The sequence below is a fragment of the Sciurus vulgaris genome (genome assembly GCF_902686455.1).
Source record: "Sciurus vulgaris genome assembly, chromosome: 2".
Classification (NCBI taxonomy): Eukaryota; Metazoa; Chordata; class Mammalia; order Rodentia; family Sciuridae; genus Sciurus; species Sciurus vulgaris.
In genome coordinates this window covers 30028713-30047316 of record NC_136462.1, presented here as the reverse complement: position 1 = coordinate 30047316, position 18604 = coordinate 30028713, and the positions used below count along the sequence as shown (strand labels likewise).

At 37.8% G+C, this 18604-nt stretch overlaps 2 protein-coding genes across 6 annotated transcripts in view; one reads left to right on the top strand and one right to left on the bottom strand.

The window, feature by feature from the left end:
• The window catches only part of ENTPD5 (ectonucleoside triphosphate diphosphohydrolase 5 (inactive)), a 41010-nt gene extending 32692 nt beyond the window's left edge, over positions 1-8318 (bottom strand). The window contains exon 1 of one of the 4 annotated variants that reach the window (XM_079129840.1): positions 8295-8318. The gene's annotated coding sequence lies outside the window, so the exon portion shown is untranslated. Of the gene's footprint in view, positions 1-6416; positions 6493-8294 lie in introns of those variants that run through there. The other 3 variants (XM_079129838.1, XM_079129842.1, XM_079129839.1) reach the window with 3 other exon arrangements.
• A 60-nt stretch (positions 8319-8378) lies between these two features.
• The window catches only part of BBOF1 (basal body orientation factor 1), a 46899-nt gene continuing 36673 nt past the window's right edge, over positions 8379-18604 (top strand). Inside the window, exons 1-2 of one of the 2 annotated variants that reach the window (XM_079129803.1) lie at positions 8379-8578; positions 10696-10924. In XM_079129803.1, coding sequence (XP_078985929.1) covers positions 8517-8578; positions 10696-10924 — 291 coding nt within the window. In that variant the 5' untranslated portion in view covers positions 8379-8516. The remainder of the gene's footprint in view (positions 8579-10695; positions 10925-18604) is intronic. The other variant, XM_079129802.1, reaches the window with a different exon arrangement.

Genomic DNA, 18604 nt, shown 5'->3' with positions numbered 1-18604 from the left:
ATTTTCCAATAATATGAGGTGTCTTACACTGGTGGGGATGGGAGGCTCCTTGCCTGGAGGGCTCAGCCAAAATGTCCAGAGTGGGGTCACAGATCAGGAGGGTAGTTGAATGACATAACCTTTAAGGCTCCGCTCACCCTCAGATCAAATATCTTGCTCTCAATAAAGGGATTAGAATTGATGCTCTCTAGTTATCAACAAATATAAAATTCCTTCCTATAAGTAGGTTGCTTCTTTCCATATTTTATTCCATTTTAATCAAAACATCATTAGACAAGTGTCCAAAAGGACCCTTCTGTACAATGAAACAATCTGGATGTTACATCAAGATGAGTCAGGCAGCGGATGCCTTCATTCTCCATTGTTTTAGGCATGACGTAGCTACAATAATCACCGTGCAAAGAAAACTGTTGCTATTGAGGCTTCTTTTTTCACAAGTCACAAAGTCTTTTCTTATCTGTCCATTAAGAATTAAAGTCCTTTATATAAGACAATACTACCAATCTGGAAGGGGTTCTTATTTTCCCAATAAACAAATAAAAGGAAAATCTGAAGTGATAAGCTAGCTGTTACCTCCACATCTACTGTGAGAGGTGCTTACAAAAGACTCCCTTTTCTACTATTTTGCTTTCCACAGTTTCAGTTACCCACAGCCAATTGTGGTCAGAAATTCAATGGTAAATTCTAAAAATAAATAATTCATAAGTTTCAAATAATTTTTATTACAGTATATTATAATTTCTTATTATTGTTGCTAATCTCTTACTGTGCCTAATTTATAAATTAAACTCTGTCACAGTTATGTACAGCAAAAAATACTATATATAAGGTTCAGTACTTTCTGTGGCTTCAGGCATCCATAATTGTTCTTAGAAAGTATCCCCCATGGATAAGGGGAGACTACTGTATTTACAGAAGAATAACTGCCAAGGATCAGTATCACTAGGAACTGCTTAGAGTTTGACTATGGGAAGAGAAGTAAAAACATATTTTTCCCTTTTTGTTATCAACTGAAAAACAGTTACTGCTTCAACCATTTTATGTATGTATGTATGTATGTATGTATGTATGTAGATACTGGAAATTGAACCCAGGAGTGCTTAACCACTAAACCACATCCCCAGCCCTTTTTAACATTTTATTTGGAGACAAAGTCTCAGGCCTCACTAAATTGTTGAGGTTGACTTTGAACTCAGGATCCTCCTTCCTCAGCCTCCCCAGTCACTGGGATTATAGGCATGGGCCTCAACCATGTTAAATCAAAATGAAAAACATGACAAAGATTCAACTACAGCTATAGGGCATGGTGGCACACCCCTTAATTCTAGACTTAGGAGGCTGAGGCAGGAGGATCACAAGTTTAAAACCAGCCCAGGCAACTTAGTGAGACTCTGTCTCAAATAAAAAAGAAAAAAAAAAAAAAATTGGCTGAAGATGTAGCTCGGGGGTAAAGGGCCCCTGAGTTCTAACCCCATACCTCGAATAAACAACAAACAAACAAACAGATTCAAGTATTATGTCAAACTATTATAATGACCACTTCATGTTTAAGGCAAGGAATAAGGATTCTACATAATTACATTTTCCAAAATATGTCTTTAAATGCTTTCCCTCAACATTTTAATACCACAACATTTTAATTTTAATAGCATTCGGTAAAATTGTTTCTAAGTGAATTACATAATTTCCCATATGGAACACAGGCTTTTATTTATAGTTAAGGGTCATACTATCAGCTATATTTTCCTATAAACTCTGGGTGCCTCCAAGGGCATATTGTCTATTACTAATGGTCCCAGACTGCTAGGCTTTTTGAGCTATTTTTCCTTGATATCATGTTATCTATGAACACAGATCAGTGCTGTCATGTGTCCACCTCCCTCAGTAAACCATCACCACTTAATTTTTTAAAAAAATCTATTGTGGGATATAAATCAGTGGGCTATAATTATTCTAATTTTGTTAAAATAAGCAAATGAGTGTCTCTTCAACAGAATAAGGGTCATGAACTTCATGCCAGTTCTTTTAGTGGTTTATAGACCCCTTTTCATTTACTATGAATAACCCATAGTCTAATACTCTCTGGCTGTTTTTTCTCTTCTACACTTTCTTCTCATTCAAATCACAACTTCAGCCACTCTCACCATTCAGCAAGATCATTTATAAAGTCATTAACAGCAAGAGAAGAAAGTCATATTCTCTGAAAAGCTACTGTGTGTGAGTGTGTGCCCATGTGTGTGTAAAAATGAAAGAGTAGTAACTCAAGAGTTAATTCTAAATCTAGTTTCTACATTTTGTGGGGTCTTTTGTGTGTTGCTGAGAACCCAAAGATCAGCTGTTGTTTCACAGTGTAATGAGTGAGTGGTTACTTCCTATTACATGTGTGAGTACTAGGTTAAAAGACAATACCAGGCCTACTTCATATCCACAAGAACTGAAAACAGGGATTCAAACAGATTGTTCTTCTTTTTTTATTTTCTTGGTACTAGGGATTTGAACCCAGGAGCATTCTACCACACTGAGCTATATACCCAGTCATTTTTATTTTATTTTGAGACAGAATCTGGTGAAGTTGCCCAGGCGGGCCTCAAATTTGCAATCCTCCTGCCTCAACCTCCTGAGCACCTGAGATTACAGGTGTGCACCACTGTGCCCAACTCAAACAAATAATTCGATGCCAGTGTTCACAGCATAATTATTCACAATAGTGACAGGTGGAAATGACTCATTTACCATCAACAGATGCATGGATAAACAAAATATGCTATACCAATACAACAGAATATTGCTTAGCCAGAAAAAGGGATGAAGTTCTAATACATGCTACATGGATGAACTTTAAAAACATTATGTTAAATGAAAGAAATCAGACAAAAAGATCATACATTGTATGATTCTAAGTATATGAAATATTTAAAGGTGAATTCAAAGAGATGCAGATCAGTGGTGGTGAAAGAGAAGCATGAGGAGTTATTGCTTAATGGCAGAGTTCCTTAATGAAGTTCTGGAAATAGTTATGGCTATAAAACACTGTGAATGTAAGTAATGCCACTGAATTATATACTTAAAATGTTTTAAAATGTCAATTCTTATATATATTTTACTATAGTATAAACATTTTCCAAGAAAAAAGGCAAGTGTATGTGGGGAAACCCAGCACTGCAAACACAGGATCCTTAGAGGAAAAACTTCTCAAAAGACCAACAGTTATGCTAGGAATGGGGGTGTATGCCTGCAAATCCAGCTTAGGAGGCTGAAGCAGAAGGATCACAAATTCAAAGCTAGTCAGGGAAACTTAGTGAGACCCTGTCTCAAAATGAAATTTTTTAGGGGCTGGGGTTATAGCTCAATGGCAGTGCTTGCCTAGCACATGTGAGGCACTGGGTTCAATCCTTAGCACCACATAAAAAATAAATAAATAAAATAAAGGCATGCTGCCCATGTACAACTACAAAAAATTTTAAAACAAAAAATGAAAATTGTTTTAAAAAGGGGGAGGAGCTGGGGATGTAAATCAGTGGTAGACTGCTTGTCCAGCATGCATAAGGCCCTGCAATGGCTCCCCAGTACTAGGAGAAAGAATGAGTAAGCGTTATGATACATAACAAACACATGGCCAATTTTAAGTTCTGAAGACAGTGTTAACACTTAGAAAATATTTGAGGTTATATAGTATTTTTCAGTCCCTCAGAAACAGAAACAGTCTACACAACACAACACAGACCTGAAGATCATACATTCAAGAGAGGATTTTAATTACAAATTTGACTCATACAACCAGTGTTATAAGTTCTAACTACAACAAATGTTTCCAAGGAGTATCTTCTTCTGTTTTTATGACTACAAATTAAACCCTTCTCCAGGAGTTTCCTTGGAATTCTAGGATGGGATGAGTGCTATCTACCTCTAAGCATGCAATCTTGATATTTCTATTAAGTTTTCCTCTGAAAAAACACTTAAAATTGTGTGTAGCCCAATATAACAGCTCAAAACAAGAGACAATTCAAACTGGTACCTCTAAACCTCCCCCACTCTCTGCCCCTACACACATACAGAGAGAGATTAAGTGGAGTCTCTTGCAGAACTCCTGTTTGTTTAGTGGTATAACTTTCCTAACGTGCAACTCAAAATCTTGACTATCTTTGAAAGGTCCTCTCATGCTTTCTATATTGCACCCTTTTATCAAGAACTGATGATTCTTCCTTTTCAGTATCTTCCAATCTTTACTCGTAGTCCCCTTGCTGATACCTAAATCCTAGTACTTATTACTTTAGACTTGAATTGTTATGGTCTCTAAATTGGTACATCATCCATGGTACACCAATCACCAAGATGTCACTGTCATCTTGGTGATTCAAATGCAAACATCACCATGTTTCTAAAACTGTGTTTTCATTTTTTCCCACTAAGTGATAAACCACCACATAGCAGGCACTCATTTATCTTTTTTTTTTTTTTTTTAAGTTGGCAAAAGGCCTTTATCTTATTTATTTATATGTGGTGCTGAAAATCAAACCCAGTACCTCGCACATGCTAGGCAGGTGCTCTACCACTGAGCCACAACCTTGGCCCCTTATTTATCTTTGAACACTAATTACTTAGCACAGTACAACCTGGCATCTGTGTTTAATTAACCAATGTTTGTTGAATGAATTAACAATATAAAAATGATGTCACTTTTCTCAAAACTTTCATCAAGTTCCCACTATCCACAACAGGACTTAATGTCTACAGAGGCCAGGCAGGAAATGCAAATGAGTAAAAGTATGTGTAAAACAACAGGAAGTGGTAGAGACTGTGGCAACTGGAAAGCACATGTCCCATCTAAAAGAGCAGTTTCTTGCTGTTACCACCAATTGCTGCCATAATGGAAGATAAACCCCCTATTGCCAAGTCTTCTCATTTTTTTCCAGTTAAGTCCAAGCAAATCTGCTGGTTTTAAATGATGACAACTAATTCCACCTAAAATCCAAAAAACCACCATGTAGGTCAAACAAAACACATTTACAGGCCAAACCCAGCCCTCAAGTCCCAAGTTAATGACTCTGGTCTGCAGAATAAAAGACAAACTCCTCCTGACAGTCCCTAGTTAAACTATTCCTTGTCTCAAGCACTCTGGGAATTTTACTTCCTCTGTTCTACCTTCCCAAAGAGCCTCCCCTCTTCCTTTCCATCCACCTCCTTCTGTAAACTTTCCCAGACTATGACAGTCTCAAATGTCTCTAAATTCCTGTAGCACAGAGGATCTATGCCATCTCCCCTTTACTAATCACTGATTATTTTTAAGTGTTTGTGTATGAGTGCCAACGAGAGTGTGTATTCTCAGAGATCAATGTCTGGGTTGGAGTCTTATACTCATGATTGTGAGCAATTTGAGAGAAAAGGCCCTGTCCTGCCCTGCCCTCTTTATCAAGCTAATAAATAACCTGGTAGGAAGCTAGTACTTACTAAACACTTCTTAAATGAATGAAATGTGAGGGATCCAAGATATAAAAGAAAATACAAATAAGCCTGAAATTTGGATATCTTTTCTTATAGAACTGACTTTGAATTCCAGAAAAATGGATTTAATCCCACACCAAGGTTGGGATGGATAATTTGCATATTTTGCAAATAAAGTGCAAAGATTAATAATTATCTGTGGCAGTACAACTTGTATAAATAGTGAATGTTAATAATTAATCTGAAATTGATACTATTAAATCCTTGACACCCCCCCATAAGAATTCCTTATAATGCCTCTGTAGGGATATGAACTTATCATAATATCATAAGATAATATCCATTTAAGAGAATTATATATTTTCAGTGCATACAATAAAGAGATGAAAGTAACTCCCATGACATTCAGAAAGACTGCTCAGTTCCCTTCAGACATAGTCTGTATAATTATTATACAGGATTCTAGAGGCTGTGTGAAAACAAAATTAAAAATCGTTTATCAAGTCTTTTTCACCTACAGAGTATCATCTGCTATCAAGTGATTTCAAAGATGATCTACAAGGAGAAAGTTGGGTCTCCAAAAGAAACCACAGTAAAACCACAAATGATTTTACAGAGTAAACTCAGTTTTGGAACTACGGGAAAAATAATTTTGATACATTACAGTTCTTAATTCTAGACATAGCTTGTTGAGGGCTGGGGATATAGCTCAGTTGGTAGAGGGCTTGCCTCACATACATAAGGCCCTGGGTTCAATCCCCAGCACTACCAAAAAAAAAAAAGACAGCTTGTGAACAACTTCACACGTGGTACTATAATCACTGAAAAGAAGACAATTGGTATCATTTTGCAAAAGATAAAGAATCCAACTCAGAAACAAAACAAAAAACTACCACCCAAGAACATATTAAGTACATTTATGGACATAAGCTAGCAGAGATATTACCTTATGTCCAGATACCTGCTCTACCTACCAGGACCATAATGATCTTGTCTGCATGAAGATTCAGTCAATATACTCCACATTTCTAGTTGACCAGGAACTATAAGAATCAGACAGAAAATGAATTACAAACCCATGCCAATGAAACCCTAAATGGCTTATTCCCAGTTTTTTTAAAAGCATAAGCAGAACCATGAAACAAAGCAATTCCATGCAGTAAAATAGTGCCTGAAACTTCATAGTAAAGCTGCCTACCTTCAATTAGGGAAGGAAGTGCTACCAGATAAATTGCTAAATAGCAGCTTCCTAATGTACTATCTGTACCATCAGTTGTTCTCACCAAACAATGACTGAATAACAACACTGAGTTCTTTGGTAGAGAATGTGGAGATTCAGAAGACAGTTGATTCTAGAACCACCTTTATCAGAGTAAAACATCTTGACATTCCTAGTGGTCATATTCAGGTCATAACAGTTTTATCTACAAAAGCAAAGTCTATAAAAACATGAATAATACAATAAAGTACTTTAAGATATTATGCAGATATTACAAAGTACTCTTGTTATAGTCAAAATTTTATGTTTATAAATGAATCTGTAAGCTGACGATCAAGTAAGTTTTGGACTTTTATAACATTTTGAATGAATTCTAAATATATAGACTGTGACAGAGGATGCCCTACTCTTTCTTCTGCAAGCTACCAATAGGATGCTTTTATAGAACTTGAGACACACAAAAATAATCTACCTTTATAGATTTCATATCAGAGGTAACCCCTTCAGTGTATTGTAATTCTTTCTACTCATGCACCCGTGGCAAATAAATAGAGGTGAAAATGCACCAGAAACAGAACAAGGCATAATCATGGTAGCACATGCCACATCTAAGGTGGTTTTCAGAGCTCCTTACCAAATCAGCATGTTTCCTCTAATCACAGAATTGAGAAATAAAAACTACGTTAAGAGAAAAAGTGGGGGAGGGGTCATCAAAGACCTCAAGAAGGAATATAGGATTAAGTTCTCCCTGGAGAAATGGAGGAGGATCTACAATGACGTTTTGAAGAAATCCAAAATGTAATTTGAAAAGGGAATAAAACAGAGCAGAGCTTCAACCACAAGTCTAACTACTGAATTGGAAGCTAGAACACCCATCTTCCTTAATGACTCACTGATTCTCACTGAATGAAGGAATAATCGCAGAGATCCTCCCTTGAAAAACGAGAATATTTTAGAGTACACTCCTTTTCTGAGGTGTAGTCAAGATGGGGGTAGGGGAGACAAGGCAAGCGCTTACAACTTTACGCGACTTGCAGAAAGAGACTGTGAACGAAGAAGGTACTGGCTAATGGGAATCTGGGGGACGGTTCTGGGCGGGCGGCACGCGTCCCACTGGACCCAGGGAACCCAGGACTCGCCTGGTGACCCCACTCCAGGGCGCCGGGACACTCTGTCCTGCGGAGGCAGGCTGCCCGGCCACTGCCCTCGGAAAAGTCCTCGATTATCTCTCGGAAAATGTTCGGCCTGGGACGTCCGCTGGTGCGCCATCCCTTAGGGAAACTGCAAGTTAGAAGCCAGAAAAGGGAGAAGGAAAGCAAGAGTAGCTGAGGAGCAGCAAGGTCGAGGAAGAAGCAACCGGGGTCGCGCAGGATGCGGCACGGAAGGCAGACGAGAAGGGAAAGGCTGCAAGACCGCAGCCAGAGCTCGGGCTACCACGGCGGGGCGGGCAGACCCGCGGGGACCAAGCCTCTGGAGGCGAGGAGCGCCCCAACCGCCACGACGCCCGCGACGCCCAGCCCGCAGGACGCCGCACCACAGCCCAGGGCTGCTGGGCTCCCGCTCCCCGCCGGCCGGGCCTGTCTCAGCCCGAGCCCGGAGCAGAAGCCGCGGACGCCGCCGCTCTCACACTCACCACGCGCGCCGCCCTGGCGCGGCCGCCCGCCGCCCTCGGCGCGATCTCCGCCCCGCCCCTCGCGCGTCCGCGGCGCGGCCACGTCACGGCGCGTGCGCTCTCCGCGTGCCGGCAACCGCCAGGTGGACGTTACCCTCTCCGCGTGCCGGTTTCCTTAGAGACTGAACCGGCCCGGGAGGCCGGGACAGGCAAGGACGAGGCTGGGCTCCTGGAGAAGCCAAGATGCCGCCGAAGAAAAAGGACAAACGGAAAGGCCAGGGCAAAGGCAAAGGCAAAGACATTAAGTAAGGAGCAGCCGTCCTGGAGTCCCCTCTCCCTGGGCCTGGCCTCGGGGGATTTCGACTCTGGGGACTGGCTCACTGGCCACCCCGCGCTGGCCAGTCGACCCTGCTCTGGCTCTCCCGGCTTCTAAGGACAGCGCCTACTGTTGATTCTAGCTTGGCCCCCGCCTGCTCTGCTATGCGGCTTAGATGATCTTGAATATCTAGAAAACTTTCTGGTCTGGGTGGTCGATATAATTCCTTTGACCTTTTCATGAATCGGTTTGGTTCTAGGAGGAACCTGAAGGATTTGACCAGATTGGGTAGTTGTTAGATTTTCCTGAAACTGGTAATGCTCTAGCACTAATCCCTTCCATGCTTGGAGTTGCTAATAGATTGCCACCAGACCTATTAGGTGACCCCGGTGGCTTCTAAACGTACTGGAGTTTTACATGATGTCCCACCATATATGGGACCAGGAATCCCAAAATTTGTAATGTTTATAGAGTAACTTGATTGTGTGTGTTTGGGGGGAGGGGTGGAAATGTAGCTCATTAATCGAGCGCTTGCCTAGCATAAGTGAGGCCCAGGATTCCAACATTCCAACGTGGCAAAAATAATAATATATATAAAAATTTAAAAAATGTTTAAGATAGTAACTCATGCTTAGTACAGAGAGTTTGGAAAACATGAAAAGCACCAAAGGAGAAAAAAAATCACCCATAATCCCATCATTTGTAGATAACTAATACTATTGTTTTGTGATAGACCAGTTATTTGTAGCTTTTTTCCTTCCCTTGTATTAATGTGTTCTTATACAAGCTCTTTTCTTTTTAAACAAAACTTCAGAGTCTAGCACTTTTTAAAAAGTGCCAAGACCTTATCCCATCTGGTACTCTCTATCACGTTTTCAGATTTTTGCTATATATACATCTGCAGTACACATGTAAAAAATTAAGAACATTCAAGATAACAGAACTTTTATTCCTTGGGTGTTCCACTGCCCATTGTTTGAGAAATTCTGCTTTGTTTCTCCAGTCAGTGTTAGGGATATCTAATTTCTTACACCAAATACTCTGATACCTTCTGGGAGCAAATGGATGATTGTAGCAAGGCAGTCTATCACTAGTGTCTGAACTACTCTATCACTAGTGCTGGAAAGAGATCAACATCTGGAGTATGGGGTTGGGGATAGAACTGGCCTTCATTTGAAGAGAACAAAAGTTAGGGGTGAACAGGTACTAAGGACCAAGAGTTGAAGAATGGATAATGGAGGTTGACAGTCTAGAAAGGTCCACTCACAAATGTGTGAGAATGTTTAGAATTTAAATACAAGTGAAGTTTTTTATGTATTTTTCATATATCTAATATGTCTACCATGTAAGAAGGGACAGTGCTTTGTTAATGCTTGTACAATAAATATTTTGAAAAATCTCACCTTTTATTGTTTTATCTTCAAATTCATCCATCCATCCATTCATTCATTCATTCATTTTGGAAGTGCTGGGGATCAAATCCAGGGAAGGCCTCATTATTTAGCTATACCCCAACGCCCTCTTTTAAAAAGATATTCTCTTCACCTTTGTATACATAATTATGGTTTGTATCTCAGGCATCTTTAAACCCTGATACACTGTGGTACCAATTGGTAGAATAGTTAACATTCTTGCCTGAGTGACTTATCTTTGGTCCAAGGCCTAGCCAAAACAACAAAAACAAAAACCCCAAACAAAACTTGGTGGGGGTGTGGAGTGGGTGGGAAGATTGCAAGTACACTACAAAGTGTCCTCCTGCAGAAGTAAGAGTAGAAAGAACCGAAGTTCACAGTCAACTGAATAAGAATAGAAGACAATTCAAATGTAGGAGAATCAAAGAAGTAAATGAAAAGATGTAGAAGCTTTATGAAATGAATTTGACTTTCATTCCAGTCTTTTAGAATTATGCTCCAAAACTCTCCTCTTCCAGGAAGAGGTGCCTCTTAATTCTCTTAAATGAAAACAAATGAATATATATTTCTTATTCATTCATTCTTTCACTCAACAGTATTTGCTTGTGTATATACAGGCAGTGCCAAACAGAGAGAGAATACTAATAGCGTAGAGAAATAGTTATATACTGTTTAATGTCCTCTTCCCATACAGGAAGATGATAAAACCAGAAGACTCCGTGGTGGAACGAGCCAAGGCCAATGCCTCCCTTTGGGAGGCCAGGTTGGAAATCACTGAACTCTCTAGGATTGAGTATCGTGATACTTCTAGGAGACTGGCCAAAAGTAATGAGGACTTAAAGAAACTACAGTATAAAATGGAGAGAGACACAATGTCCATATTAAGCTACCTGAAGAAGCAGGATCAGGAGAAGGATAATATGGTAGGTAGATAGAAAGCCTCCTGAGCTTCATATGATACTTCTGTGATTATATGTTTCAAGGATTTAAATTCCTTGAAATTTCCTTACATTGTTAAGACATTACAGTGAGCTTTTAACTCTCCTTGAAGCAATGCTATTTCAGAGTGGTTTTACTGTCATTGATTCTTATTTTCAATTCTTGTCCCTTGTTTTCTTGTCTCAAACAAATAGAAAGTGATGATCGTAAGGGAGCATTTTAAACACTTCATTTTGCACTGGAGATTGAACCCAAGAGCATTTTACTTTTGACCACATCCACAGCCCTTCATAAATTTTATTTTGAGACGAGGTCTCACTAAGTTGCCTAGGCTGACCACAACTGCCATCCTCCTGCCTCAGCCTTCCAAGTAGCTGGGTTCACAGGCATTCAATACTGTACCCAATATGATCTCTGTGTTCTGGTGCTGATACTTAATTTTAATGATTTGTAAAGCAGTTCACTGATAATCCATGATCAGTTATAAACCCAGCAAAATTGAATTTCAATCTCTCTCTTTCAACCACTTGAATCTTATATCTTTTTTCTTTTTTTATTTTTATAGACTGCATTTTTAAATTTTATATCTTATTATCCTTATTGAAGTGTTCAGAGTAAAGCTATCATTTTAGATCTGAAAGAAAAAGGAAACTAACATTTTGGAACCAGGTACTATGCTGGCTACTTTACCTGAATTAACTCCTTTAATTCTTTTAATAACCACATGTAGCCACAAGATTGTTATTTCCATTATATAGACAAAGAAATTCCCTCTCAGGACAAGTAAATTGCCCAAATCACAGAGCTAGTGGATATTAAAAGTGGAATTTAGATATAACTGCAAATTTTCTTTTCTTTCTACCTCTATAAGCTGCTTGGAAACACAAGGAGATTTCCACTGTGATGAGGATGTAAGCTTCCTTTTACATAACATTTTGTTGTGTTTCTATTTGTGTACTCATACCTATAAACAAGAAATTCTATAGGCATTAAAATGTATATAAATAGTAGCATATTGTATAGATCTTTTGCAACTTTTTGAGACAGTTCTTGGTGTGTTGCCCAGGATGGTTTTGAACTCCAGGGTTCAAGTAATCCTCCTGCCTCAGTTTCCTTGGTAGCTAGGACTATAGTTGCATGCCACCAAGCCTGGCTCAGCAACTTCTTTACTCAACATTGTTTTTGTGATATATTCACAAAAATCACACGATTCAGTCTATTTTCTTAAAATTTATTAAAAGGCATATTCTATTTTTTCATTCACTCTAACTGCTTTATAATATTCCACTAAATAAACCAAGATTTATGTTTATCCCCCATTGTTCAGTTAAACTTTCGTTTTTTCACTGTTATGATGACCATCATCACTTACCACACAATGAACATTCCTGTGTATGTCTGCCTGAGCCCACATGTGGGAGATTCTCCAGACTGGACCCCAGGAAGTGAGATTTTAGATTATAGGGTTGGGGTGGGGTGCATGCCTGTAATCCCAGCAGCTGGAGAGGCTGAGGCAGGAAGATTGCAAATTCAAAGCCAGCCTCAGCAACTTAGTGAAGCCCTAAGCAATTTATCAAGACCCTGTCTCTAAAGAAAATATAAAAAGGGCTGGGGATGTAGCTCAGTAGTTGAGTGCCCATGGGTTCAATCCCAAGTACTAAAATAAATAAATAAATGTTAATTTTTTTTTAAATTATGGGGCAAACTTACCTTCAGTTTCACAAGAGCTTTTTAATTTTGTGAGCCAGATGCCAGACAAATACCTGTAATCCTAGCAATTTGAGGTTTAAGGTAGGAGGCTCATAAGTTTGAGGTCCACCTAGGCAACTTAGCAAAATTTTTTTTAAAAAACCTGGCATGGTGGCATATACCTGTAATCCCAGCAATTTAGGAAGCTGAGATAGGAGGATTGCAAGTTCAAGGCCAGCCTCAGTGATTTAGCAAGATCCTAAGCAATTTAGTGAGACACTGTCTCTACATACAAAATAAAAAGGACTGAGGATGTGACTCAGTGGTTAAGCACTTCTGGGTTCAATCCTTGGTACCAAAAAAAAAAAAAAAAAAAAAAAAAAAAAAAAGTTTTGGGATGTAGCTCAGAGGGAGAATGCTGGGTTCAATCCCCAGTACAATGCAAAAAAAAGTTATTTTACTAAGGGTCTTGTGCCTGCTAGGTAAGTGCTCTAGCACTGAGTCATATCTCCAGCCCCAACAGGGATTAAATTTGAGCTCCAAAGGTGTTATACTAATGTATATTGTCACAAATGATGTATTAGAGTACATATGGGTCAATGCTTGATATTGCATTTAATAGTCTTTGCCAATCTAATGGGTATAAATTATTCTATCATTATTGTTTTAATTTGTATTTTCCTTATAACTATTCAACTTGAACATTTTTATATGTTCCCATTTTCCATGTGTGTATGTGTGTACTCACACTGGGGATTAAATGAACCCAGGGCCTTACACATGCTAGGCAAGCACTCTACAACTGAGCTATACCCTAAGCCCCTTCACCATTTTTTATTGTCTATGTTTTTGCTTTGGTACACATATAAACTAATATTGGAGTGATGCAGAACATGGCTGGTTACATAAGGATGACATACAAATTCATGTATAAGTCCATATTTTTTCAAATGCCATCTTTTCAGTGAGAACTCATCACCCTGTATAAAGATTAAAATCAACCCTATTCCAGCACTCTCTAATCTCCCTTCTTTTTCTTTGTGACATTTATTACCTTCCATCTATTAATAATGCATGTCACTTACATATTTGTCTATTGTCCCTTTTCCTAATTAGAATAATTTGGGACCTTTTGTTGTTGTTCAGGACTATATCACCAGTTCCTAGTACAGGGCCTAGCACATAGTAGTCATTTAATATATTTTTTATGCATTTATGAATATACTAATACTTTGAATACTTATGAATGTACTGATATTTTTAAAAAGTTAGCAATACAACTAAGTTCAAGATGATATTAAAAGTAAATTAGTCAAACAACTGAGCATTTATGTGGATTTTATGTATTTTATTAAATAAGGTATAATTTTTTATGCCTTAATATTTTTTTACATTCTCAGACATCTTCTGTTTTAAAAATTACTCTTTGAATAATAGGCATTATATACATTTTCCTCTATAAAATATTATTCTAAAGTAAGTTTTTTGACCAGCCATACAAATAGTTTTCAAAATTAATTATTAGAAGGTTTGCATCCTACATTAACTAATTAGTATTGGGTTGCAATTATCAGTATCATTTGTATTTTCAGACTGACATCTGCCTCTGTATATCATAGGCCAGCATCTTGCTATAGCAAATGCAGTTTCTTACAATCATGGGTTCCACTAAAACCAAAGAAACTGGGGCAGGAGATTTAGCTCAGTGGTAGAGCACATGCTTGGCATGCCCAGGGCCCTGGGTTCAATCCCCAACACCAAAACAAAGAATAACAGTAATAAAAACAAAGAAAGTATACTAGGAAGAAGAAACAAAATAGATTGAATCTATATCAATTAACTAGCTCTCCCATAGTTTTTGGTTTTTGTTTGAAGATGAGGTCCACTATGTTGTCCAGGCACTGACCTTGAATTCCTTGACTCAAGTGATCCTCCTGCCTTAGCCTTCCAAGTAGCTAGGGTTGTAGGTGTATATGATTGTACCTCGCTTCTTCCATAGTTCTATTACCTATTCTGTGGTATTCTAGAAATGTGTTATTTTCTTAAACTCTTTATAGTATTACTTCACATTAATTATAGAAATATTAGAAATGAGGAAAGACCTCCCGTGCTCCTGGATAGGCAGAATTAATATTGTCAAAATGGCCATACTCCAAAAGTATTATATAGATTTAATGCAATTCCAATTAAAATCCCAATGACATTCTTCATAAAACTAGAAAAAGCAATCATGAAATTCTTTGGAAAAATGAAAAACCCAGAAGAGCCAAAGCAATCCTTAGAAAGAATAGTGAAGCAGGAGGCATCACAATACCAAGCCTTAAACTATACTACAGAGGTATAGCAATAGCATGGTTTTGGTACCAAAACAGACACATAGGCCAATGGTACAAAATAGAAGACACAGAGACAAACCCATATAAATACAGTTATCTCATATTAGACAAAGGCACCAAAAGCATTCACTGGAGAAAAGATAACCTATTCAATAAGTGGGGCTGGAAAAATTGGAAATCCACATGTAACAAAATGGAATTAAACCCCTATCTCTTACCCTGCACAAAACTCAAAGTAGATCAAACACTTAGGCACTAGACCAGAGAGAGTCCCTGTGCCTAATAGAAGAAAAAGTAGGCTGAAATCTTCACTATGTCAGCTTAGGCTCTGACTTCCTTAACAAGATTCCTAAAGTGCAAGAAATCAAGAATCAATACGTGGGACAGATTCAAACTAAAAAGCTTCTTCACAGCAAAGGAAACAATCATCATGAAAAGAAAGCCTACAGAATGGGAGAAAATCTTTACCATATGCACCTCAGATAAAGCAATAATCTCCAGGATAGATAAAGAACTCAAAAAAACTTACCAAAAAACCCCAAGCCCAATCAATAAATGGGCTAAGAAACTGAACAAACACTTCACAGAAGAAGAAATAAAATTGATCCACAAACATATGAAAAAATGTTCAACATCTTTAGCAATTAGAGAAATGCAAATCAAAACTAAGATTTCATCTCACCCCAGTCAAAATAGCAATTATCAAGAATACAAGCAACAATAAATATTGGCAAGGATGTGGGGGAAAAGGTACACTCATACATTGCTGGTAAGAAGGCAAACTGGTGCAACCATAATGGAAAGCAGTATGGAGATTCCTCAGAAAACTTATAATGGAACCACCTTTTGACCCAATTATCCAACTTCTTAGTTCATATCCAAAGAACTTAATCAGTATACTACAATAATGCAACCACATTAATGTTTATAGCAGCTCAATTCACATTAGTTAAACTATGGAACCAAACTAGAATGCCTTAAATAGATGAAGGGATTTAAAAAATGTGATATTATATATATATTATATATATAATATATATATTATATGTATTTCTTCTTTAAGGCTGAGTAATATTCCATCATATATATATAAGAATGAAATTATGACATTTGCTGGTAATTGGATGGAGCTGAAGAATATCATGCAAAGCAAAATAAGCCAATCCCAAAAAACCAAAAGCCCAATGTTTTCTCTGATATGCACATGCTAATTCACAATGGTGGGGGCTATGGAAGGATAGAGTTACTTTAGATTAAGCAGAGCGGACTGAAGGGAGGGGAGGGGATATGGGGATAGGGAAGATAGTAGAATGAATCAGACATTATTACCCTATGGCATACATAACTATATGACGGATGAGATTCTCTATCATGTATAACCACAAAAATAAGAAATTATACTCCATTATATATGGTGTATCAAAGTGCATTCTACTCTCATGTATAACTAAAACTAAATTTTAAAAAGAAATATTAGAAATGAAATTTTTCTTATGAAATGTGTTTTGAAAACAATTTTGTCTTGAACAAAATTAAGAGACTGGGTTTCTGTATTTAAGAATTTGTTGAATCAATCATAATCTTATTGTTACAACCTGTTCTAGATGACTTAGGACCATTCCAGTATATTTTTTAAATTTCTAGATTTTTCTTAAACTAGTCTAAGATAATATTTAATATATTAACTTTAATATATTAATGTCTATATCCTCTGATTCTATAACCATATCAATGAATCTTTAGTTTAAAAAAGTACTCAGGTTCTCTACTGAAATGGACCAGCATTCCTTAGAAAAATAGTTGGAACTGATTAGAGAAAAATATTGATTCCAGGACTTGGGTAAGATGAAAAGATAATCCTAGAATATCTTATTGTCCCAGAAAGTAAGTAAATGTCAAGAGTACACAAAGCCTAGCCTAAAGGGACTTCAATTGGCCAAATCTGAGACAACCAAAACAAACGTTGACAATAATAGATTGTAACTTATTGAAAGAAACAAGAATCCATAAGTATATACTATTAATCAATAAATACATTAATAAATAAGGGAGGGGCCTGGGGATGTAGCTCAGTGGTATAGCGCTTGCTTGGCATCTGTGAGGCTCTGGGTTAGACCTCTAGCACCACCAAAAACAAAATTTTATTTTTTCAGGATCTTCTAATTTTATTAGCAGCTACTAAGCTATGAAATACAAATCAAAAACAAAGAAAGTTGCTTGAAACAGGTTATGTACAGCTATGCTACACAGAAGCAAAAATCCTATTTTTAATCACAAAGTCAATCCTGTGAGTAAGGATGACCTTAGGGGACAAAGGAGCACATAAGTTACAATAAACAAGTCTCATCCACCCAGAAAAGCAGTGACATATAGTCACATGGGCACTAAAAATTTGAGATCAGTTTTTAAAGATTCCCTTAACCATAAAGTTTTCAAGTGAAAACAGGTACCCCTCTTCTCCTGTAGGCCTTCCAACTTACTACCCAAGAGACTTGAATATTTCTATTAAGGCAGCTGGAAGCCCACCCTAGGCTTGAACAGCAACTTCTGCCCAATATGTGACCCTCTGCAAATAACATGCTGTGGGGAAAAACAAATTTCTATAGTGCTGCTGCCCTCTGGTAAGAAGGGGAAACAGCACTTAAAATAAAGCAGAAAGGCCACAGAGGGCTCCCTGAGAATCCAGTAGAACTAAGAGAGGACTTCAACTTTTTTGAAATCAACTTTACAACTGGATCCAGGTGGAACAGTGCCCTGCAGCAAGTAGTAGTGTATATACCAAGGCAACAGCCCAGCTTCCAGGAACCATTACCATGGTTTCCTGAGCCACTTTCTTTCTCTCCTACTTATATGAGACAAAATTTTAAATAAACAAATAAATAAGGGAGGGGTGGAAATATAGCTCAGTAGTAGAACACCTGCCTAGCATGCTCAAAGCCCTGAGTCTGATTCCCCAGAACTGCAGGATGAAAACAAAAACCATCAAGCAATCGAGCAATTAAGGGAGAGGGAAAGTTTTTTTTTTATAGTAGAGTACCAGGTAATACATTTCTAAGGAGTGATGAAATTGGAAAAAATCGCTATTTGGAATCAGTCAAGAACTATCAGTGGACCTATAGGTTGGCCCAAATTCAGTCCTTGTAAGAGGCAATTGAACACAAAAAGATACACCAGTGATGTGCGTGCTCAAAGTAAAGGCTGTGTGAGGATACAGAGAGGGCAGCCATATGCAAGCCAAGGAGAGAGGCCTTGAGAGAAACCAAACTGTTAGGAGTGTTAAATAAAACAATCTGTTAAAAGAAAGCATTTAATGCCCAATTAAAAAAATAGAATTATCAATGGATGCTCGAATTAGTGAAAGTTTGATGAGGATGAGACTATTTCCACAGTCTTACAATATGTTTCCACAAATTTCTTAATAATTATAAAAGGAAAACCATAAATTTTAGATGGAGAAATCTGGCAGACATAATCTTAATCAACTGATTTTATTAACATCACTCACCTCATGATGGGATATACTGAAAAGGATATATCATCACTTAGGTAGCATACACATGCCCCAAATGCATGGTAGTCATGAGGAAACCTCAGACAAGCCCAGACCTGATGAGTATTCTTAAAAAATATTGATAGTGG